This window comes from Berghia stephanieae, chromosome 12, assembly GCF_034508935.2.
Source record: "Berghia stephanieae isolate SIO BIC M18660-M18661 chromosome 12, UCSD_Bste_1.3, whole genome shotgun sequence".
Taxonomy (NCBI): Eukaryota; Metazoa; Mollusca; class Gastropoda; order Nudibranchia; family Aeolidiidae; genus Berghia; species Berghia stephanieae.
The window spans coordinates 23,500,313-23,509,019 of NC_088371.1; the positions used below are offsets into that span (position 1 = coordinate 23,500,313).

Here is an 8,707-nt window from a genome sequence, read left to right on the forward strand (position 1 = left end):
TGCACGTTGTATAATAGGCAATCCATAAGCACATGTAAAGTGATACGATCTTTGCATCGTACCCAAAAGGTACCGAGTTCGATCACCCGTCGCTGCCCTGTTTGGCCTTGAGCAAGTCACATCGCCCTAGCTCAATTTTCGGCGCCGCACTGGGGCTGACGCCTGGGTTATTCCAGTCATCCCTTGGAATAGACCCTGAGACAAATTTCCCCTATGGGATGAATAAAGGGAATTTTATTTTATTTATTTATTTTATATATTTAAAAAAAAGCTCAACTTCTATTTTTAGCAGCGTGTTCATCACGAATTCATACCGTTTTGAGTTGATTGGTTACTTATTATGACCATACATTTTTATCCGAGTCATTTTTGAACTCCCAAAGAATGTCAAATAAGTGATTTATGGCCAGTTTCTTTTCAACTCTTTGCTTTCAAGTCTTATCATTCACAGGGGCAAGGGGTGGCTATTTAATTACTTTTGTTGAATTTGTCCTTGTTGTCGATTGTCTTTTTTAAATGCTAAATTCCAAAAGAAAATTTGGCGTTTTTTAAAGTCTTTTGGCATGGAAAAATTGGGTTTGGTGGTGTTTTGTTTTTCTTCTTTACTTTGGGCAACATGGGCGATTCCTGTGGAGATCAGACATCCTGTTTGATGGATTATCTATAGATAGTATGAAGATGACGTCACTCAGGTCTTTATTATTGCTTTCTGCCATCCACGTTTATGAGTAATTCTCACTAAACTGTATTAACCAGACTATAAACGTGCAAGGTTACAAACAGTTTTATGTGTTGGTCCGTTATACTTCCGGATGACAGTGTTGTGAGCTTTTTAGCCAAGCGCATACTATGTATACATTTCGAATGTAAACTAAAACTTACTGGTAAAACGCGGTGATATTTCTTAATGAATCGAGACATACACCTGACAAGGGGGCGGGCGGCGGAGGGGATTAAAATAATGCATTTCCATCACATATCTCCCGAATTTCATTTCAGCATTGAAACGTTGCGCGTGGTAAAGAATGGCATTTTTTTTTTCATACCATAATTTGGCATTTTTTCCCCAAGATTTATCTGGCAACTCTGATATAGATCTTATTAAATTTCATTTTGGCTGTCAGTTTGGTTTCCATTCCTTTTAACACTCCACCCATTCAGTGAGAAAATGGACGTAAACGGAGATAGCCCTTTTATGATCCATAAACCTTTCACATTCTTTTGCCAGTTTTTGGTGTTTTGGATCAAAAAATTTGTGTAATCTTTTCCAGCTAGCTATCTACTCTTTCTTCCCTACTATGGCGTCAATGACAATATTTTGTAAAATGAGCTTTTATATAGATATTATACGCTTGGCTAAGAAGCTCACAATATTGCCATCCGGTATTGTAACGGACCAACACACAAAACTATGTGTAACCTTGAACTTTTATAGTCTGGATAATAAAGTTAAGTGAGAATTACTCATAAATGAGGATGGCAAAATACAATAACAAAAACCCGAGTGACGTCAACTTCATTCTATATATAGCGCAATATCCACTAAACGTGCGCAAAGCGCTTTACATCGGGTCCCTGACCAACAGCAATGTGTAACATGTAGAACGAGGCATGTAATACAATTTATTTTTTCGACAGACAACGCTGTTAGCGTCCAGGTACTCATTTTACACCCGTGTACGGTGAGAGAATGTGAGTAAAGAGTCTTTTTCAAGGACTCAACTATGCGCCGAGCGAGGCTCGAACCCAGGACCTTCCGATCCGAAAGCGAGTGTTATACCACTAGACCACATATTTTTGCAATATTTCTTAGTTCTTCAGGGATTAATTCAGCCTCATCCGAATCCAGAAATTTCTGATATGTAGAGAGATCCTGGTTCAGGGTAGTTACTTTTGATGTTGGTGGTCTCCCTACATATTTTAAGTTTAGTAAGGAGAGAGTTTATACTATAAGCTGTATGTTTGACTTCTGGAATGGAATTTGACATCAGATAAATGACATTTAACCTTCCCCTCCCCTCCCTCCCTCCCCCCCCCCCCCCCCCCCCCCCCCCCCCCCCTTCCGTCCCCTCTTTGTCTAGTTTTATATTTTCATATTCATATTTCTCGACATCCTTTTTAATCTCTCCTTGTCTCTCACTGTGAAGTCTGCGCTGATATGATGAATGGTTGGATTTGATATTCAATATCATACATGTATATGTCTGTGTGTGTGTGTGTGTGTGTGTGTGTGTGTATAGAAATTCTATGTAAAATAAATTTCAATTGCCTAATAAACCTTTGAAATTGAAAAATATGTATGAATTCTATAAAATTATAAAAACAAAAACTATGAAATAAGAGTGCTCAACCTTATGATAAAAGAAGCTATTTATAAAATATTTCAAGTATAATTATGATCATTCTACAATATTGTTTCGAGCATTTGTTCTCATCTCATGGCGCTGATATGACCTAAATGCGTTACAAACGCCGTAAAACCCATAAAAACAAAACAAACTGACCACAATGATAATACTCTTCAACAGTCGTAACGTCATTTCCTTCCTAATGACGCAAGGTAACTTTGTAACACTGGCTCTAAACTATAGGAACAATGGCGGACGCCCGTATGAAATATTTCTCCGGCGAGCATAAAAGCGTTTCCAGAGGAAAAAATCCCCATAAATTTGATCATGTTTTGACTTTTACACATTCTGATACAAGGCATACGAAAAGGGAACGAAAAGTTCTAGCTAGCATGATGAATAAAAAGTAATGATTTTCTTTGTTTAGAACCAAGATGGCCGCCGTTGCCGGGCGCGTGACATCAGACTACTGAATCGTATTGCTCAAGCTATTTCGTTAACTTTGTGAACCAATCATGGTGAAACAAGAATGTATCTTGATAATATATTACATAGATAGTATCCGATAGGCTAAGAAGCTCACAACATTGCCATCCGGAAATATAACGGACCATCACACAAAACTATGTGTAATCTTGGTCGTTTATAGTCTGGTTAATACAGTTGAGTGAGAATTACTCATAAACGCGGATGGCAAAAAAAAAAATCAAAAAAAAAAATAATAAAAAACAATAACACAGACCAGAGTGACGTCAACTTCATACTATCTATAGATAGTATGCGCTTGGCTAAGAAGCTCATAACATTGCCATCCGGAAGTATAACGGACTAACACACAAAACTATGTGTAACCATGAACGTTTATAGTCTGGTTAATACACTATAGTGAGAATCACTCACAGACGCGGATGGCAAAATACAATAACAAAGGCTTGAGTGACGTCAACTGCATACTATCTATAGGCGATGTTATTGGAATCCGTGTGTGAAATTTCAAACCCTTTTCCAATACGCGTCCCCAAGGTCGGACCAAAGAGTGTGTAGGGTAACGTAGTTACCAAGAGCTCTCACTTGTCTTAACCGCAATGCTATTGTCGCGTGCCAGGCGAGACAGCGAGATGAGTGTGCTCCGCGTGTATCATGCGCGCTAGGCTTACTGATACAATGAAGAAAATACGAGTGAAAGACGGAAGATGCTTGGCTTCACCAAAAGCGGGAAGTGAGAGCTCTTGGTAACATAACAATCGTTACCTACACGCTCTTTGGTCGGACATCGACATATCAAACGCAAACATCTAAGTATCTTCTATTATAGATAGTATGCAGATGACGTCACTCAGGCCTTTGTTATTGTTTTTGCCACCCGCGTTTGTGAGTTATTCTCACTAAACTGTATTAACCAGACTATAAAAGTTCATGGTTACACAGGGTTTGTGTGTTGGTTCGTTATCCTTCCGGATGGCAATGTTGTGAACTCCTTGGCCAAGCGCATTATATCTATACGATTGATGATATGATATAGATAGAATGCGCTTCGCCAAGGAGTTCACAACATTGCCATCCGGAAGTATAACGGACCAACACACAAACTCTGTGTAACCATGAACTTTTATAGTCTGGTTAATACAGTTTAGTGAGAACAACTCACAAACGCGGATGGCAAAAACAATAACAAAGGCCTGAGTGACATCATCTGCATGGATGGCAAAAACAATAACAAAGGCCTGAGTGACGTCATCTGCATACTATCTATAGATAGTATGCAGATGACGTCACTCAGGCCTTTGTTATTGTTTTTATAGATAGTATGCAGATGACGTCACTCATGCCTTTGTTATTGTTTTTGCCATCCGCGTTTGTGAGTTGTTCTCACTAAACTGTATTAACCAGACTATAAAAGTTCATGGTTACACAGAGTTTGTGTGTTGGTCCGTTATCCTTCCGGATGGCAATGTTGTGAACTCCTTGGCCAAGCGCATTCTATCTATACGATTGATGATATGATATATGATATAAAGGATAATATGGCAAATCCACTCATGCATTAAGGCTGTTATTTGTTGTTTGTTGAAAGCAAACAAACTTTTTATTTATTAAAAAAAAAGATATGTGACCCCTCGCCTCAAAACGGTATTATGTTCGGGATGGTTAAGATGTCGTTAAGTCAAATTCTAGTTAAACTGGTCAAAAATTGGAATTACCGCTAATTAGCACAATAAAATATAACATTCATTCTCCACATTAAAGCATACAAACTCAACACAACTCTTGATATTTATGGCTATAACTTCAATTTTCAGCATCTCAATCATCCCGGCATCATACCGTTTGGAGGCGATGGGTCACATATCTCAAGATTAAGTTCGTATCGTGATGGATGGTGTGTATTCTCTGGCTGAGTGCGTAAAGGTTAGGGATGTCAGTTTTGAAAAGTGGGTGGATCAAGCACTTCTGTTGATAAATAACAAAAAAAAAAAAAATGAAGTGATTAGGAAAGTGCCAGAAGACAATAGAGAATAAAAATTTCGCGGCAGCGATGGGGGCTCGAACCTGCGACCTTACTGGTACGACAACTCCGCCTGGCCGGGGAGATCGTGACTCTACCGTATGAGCTATCCGGCCTTTGGAGTGATGGATAGCTCATACGATAGAGTCACGATCTCCCCGGCCAGGCGGAGTTGTTGTACCAGTAAGGTCGCGGGTTCGAGCCCCCATCGCTGCCGCGAAGTTTTGATTCTCTGTTGTCTTCTATCACTTTCCTACTCACTTCATTTCTTGGATGCCAGTTTTGTACCACATCGAAACGCTGAGCCATATACTATATATTATGCGACCTTCCACCTCGAAACGGTATGACGTCGGTGTAAAACTGATGCCCCATTGGGATTTTTACAACTTAAAATGGCCAAAATTCTATCCTTTTAACTCACTCAAATCTAACACCGACAATATCCGTAGTTTATCCGGGTTACTTTTACCCCATGCGTATTTATTACATTTTTTTATGAGACAAATTATAGGCGTAGTTTCAAAACTAATGTTTTTAGTTTGTACATATTGATGGTAGTTGAATAAAACTTTGGACATGCTCATTTTTAATAGTTTTTTCCCCATTTTGAAAAGTAGCAAAAATCTATATAATTGAGGGAGTTAATATTACAACGTTTTTAATGTCGTTACTTTTTTTCTTCAACAGGATCCTGTGCATGAAGAAAAACCTCGAGAGAAACCGGTAAACCCACCAACGTCAAGCCTAAACCCCAGAGTTGAAAACCTACGTCACTGGTGCCATCAGCAACACCCATCCAAGATCTCACCGGAGAAAATACCGCCTTCCAAACTCTCTTCCATTCTCGTCGACCAGAAACACAAACTCCTCTACTGTCAAGTACCAGGGGTTGCCCAGAACGATCTCAGGAAGCTGATTCTCGTCCTCAGCGGGGCTTTAAACAACACCAACCTCGCGTCCATTTCCGGTGGTGACGTCTACGGAAAATACGGCAAGAGCGTCAAGAGACTCAGCGATTTCCCGGAATCCACCAGAGGCAAAATGCTCAAAGAATTCTATAAAGTCATTTTCGTCAGAGACCCTTTGGAGCGGCTTCTCAAAGCTTACGATATGAAAATAGCTTCAAAATATTCCACGTATTTTCACAAAGCTTTCGGGATTCCAATCATCAAACAATATAGAAAGGATGCAAAACCCGACGATCTCAAAAAGGGAAATAACGTGAAATTTTCGGAATTCGCTCAATTTATCATCGACACAGAATATAAAGGCGTAGCTCCACTAAACGAACATTGGTTACAACACTACAAACAATGCCACCCGTGCTTGGTCGAGTACGACTTCATCGGGAAATTCGAAACCGTTTCAGAAGATATCAAAAAAGTTTTGAAGAAATTAAAAGTTCCAACTTCGTTTTTCAAAGGCCCCATTGTCTCCGATTCGAGAATGATTTTGGAAAGCGTTTTGAAAAAGCAATACGGGACGCTCAACGGGCAGACTTTGAACAATTTGTATAAAGTTTATTCTGCGGACTACACACTTTTCGGATATCAGCATCCAAATTTTATGCACGACTTGATGGATAAAGCTCACGTTTATCACGATTACTGATTGGTTGATTGATTCAATTAATGTGACCGATCGTCTTAAAACGGTATTATGTCGGGGTGGACGTTATGTCAAAAAGGAAATCATAGATTTAGAATGTAAGATTATAGTATTTTTTTACTATTAGAAAATCTGTCAATTGTCAATTACTATTCTGGGTTGGGTTCCTGACCTCCCATAGTGGGCAGGGAGGTACTTACTGTGTCTATATCTGTTTTCCAACATGCTTACTGTCTTTGTCTTGGAATGAGATTACTTAGTTTTGTCCTGGCCCTAGCCGGATACCCTGGCCGCCAGGGAAACAGTCAAATGTAATGGGAGATGCTATTTATTTCCTTGTAAATCATCTCTTTGTTATGCACTGTATTATTTTTCCTTTTACAAATGTATGTTTTGTAAACAGTTGAGTGTGTTCCTCTTGGCGGGATAAGACATTTAGTGATCTCAATATAAGTACACTGATCGTGTGCTCTTGAATTCTACACCTGTTCCCTATTTGAACCAATTCTTCTTTGTCTTAATTTTTCTTTGATGCTTTAATTGTAATTCTAGAACTTTTACTATCCCATAATCTTCCTTTTTACTGGCGCTGATATGACCTAATTATGTTACAAGCGCTGTAAAACCCTTAAAAACAAACTTTCTACAGTAAATTCAGTTTTCAAAATCCAACCCATACAGACATAATACTATTTTGAGAGGATCGGCCACAAATCTAATTTATATTATTATATTGTTACTTCAGACAATGGTTTCTATTCTTGTTTGTAAATACGTTTTCTAGTATTTTTTAAAAAATGATTTAAGTTGTTATAAAATTCTGGTTTCCTCGTCCTTCATCACAAATCTCAATGTCTTGCATTATGATAATCATGAATTAATTAATCATCATTTTCTTGTTCCGCCATCAAAATTGTATTTAACAAACAGTATCATGTACTTAAATAAATCCACAAGTGTCGTTTTCATTTGTCATCATCATCATCATCATCATCATCATCATCATCATCATCATCATCATCATCATCATCATCATCATCATCATCATCATCAACAACAACAACACAAGTGAGAAAATGTAAAAATGAGAATTTTAAAATATTATTATGGAATAGTCCACTACCTTATATTTAATTTTGCCCAAATTAACTTTGACTATTTTTTAAAAATCTGTTTTTATTTTTCTCTATTCATTGTTATTGACGCCCATGGATATGTATTACCATAAATCATTACCATAAAACATTACCATTAAAGTTCACCGATCTCTCTTTGCGGATATTTGATCCTATACATGTCTTATTTGTACTTTAAAGCCATCAGCCTCGGGTTTAATCCCATTTAACTTAAATTTAATGTCTTGCTCAAGAACAAACAAATCATAAGAATAAAAAAGATGCCGACGGCGGGGTTCAAACCTGGTTCACCGGGTTGAAGTCTCGTGTCTTACCCATACCGCTATCTCGTCCTTTTGCTGCAGGGGTTTCTACGTCTGTACCGCCCCCATTTTGAACTAGTCGTCTTTCGTCTTACGTCTTCGGTGCTTCTGAGTGGAGGTGACGCAAGCTCCACAATAACCCCTTTCAACAACGCATGTAATATAGTATAATAGTTATAATAGATGACATAATAATTTATTATTTTCATAGAGCATCACCTGTACCAAGTGATGCCCAACGTGATTCATGAATCACTGTTATTAGCATTAAATTATTCAAATGTACTTAATATTTTTGATATGTTTATATTTTTGTCATCAATTATAAACGAGAAAAGAGAAGGGGGGAGAGTGACAAATGAATGAATGAATGAATACTATTATTATTGTAGTGAATAGATGGATGGAGAGAGAGAGAGAGAGAGAGAGAGAGAGAGAGAGAGAGAGAGAGAGAGAGAGAGAGAGAGAGAGAGAGAGAGAGAGAGGGAGGGAGGAAAGAACGCACAAGTTCAATAAATTTATTGTTAAGCATTTCAATAACATAAAAACTCCTTTTCACAATGGCGTTTGAACAAGATTTGATTGCCCTTGAAGGTGTATCTGTGTCAATACGTGTATCTGTGTCAATACGTGTATGTGTAGATGTGTTGTGTAAGGCGAACGGACTGTGTATCTGTGTGTACATGCGTATGGAAGTGTGTGTTTGCGTGTGTGTAGTGTGTAAAAAAAAACACAGTGTATATAAAGTTTGTGTTTATGAATAAATTACGGTGGGAATGCGGGGGAAATAACTTGATTTTTATC

At 38.1% G+C, this 8,707-nt stretch overlaps 1 protein-coding gene across 2 annotated transcripts in view; it reads left to right on the forward strand.

Moving 5' to 3' along the window:
• Positions 1-8,383, forward strand: part of LOC144957523 (carbohydrate sulfotransferase 11-like) — a 142,898-nt gene extending 134,515 nt beyond the window's left edge. For both annotated transcript variants that reach the window (XM_078888855.1, XM_078888854.1), the window contains exon 6: positions 5,545-8,383. In XM_078888855.1, the coding sequence (XP_078744981.1) occupies positions 5,545-6,468 (924 nt within the window). In that variant the 3' untranslated portion in view covers positions 6,469-8,383. The remainder of the gene's footprint in view (positions 1-5,544) is intronic.
• Positions 8,384-8,707: the final 324 nt, after the last annotated feature.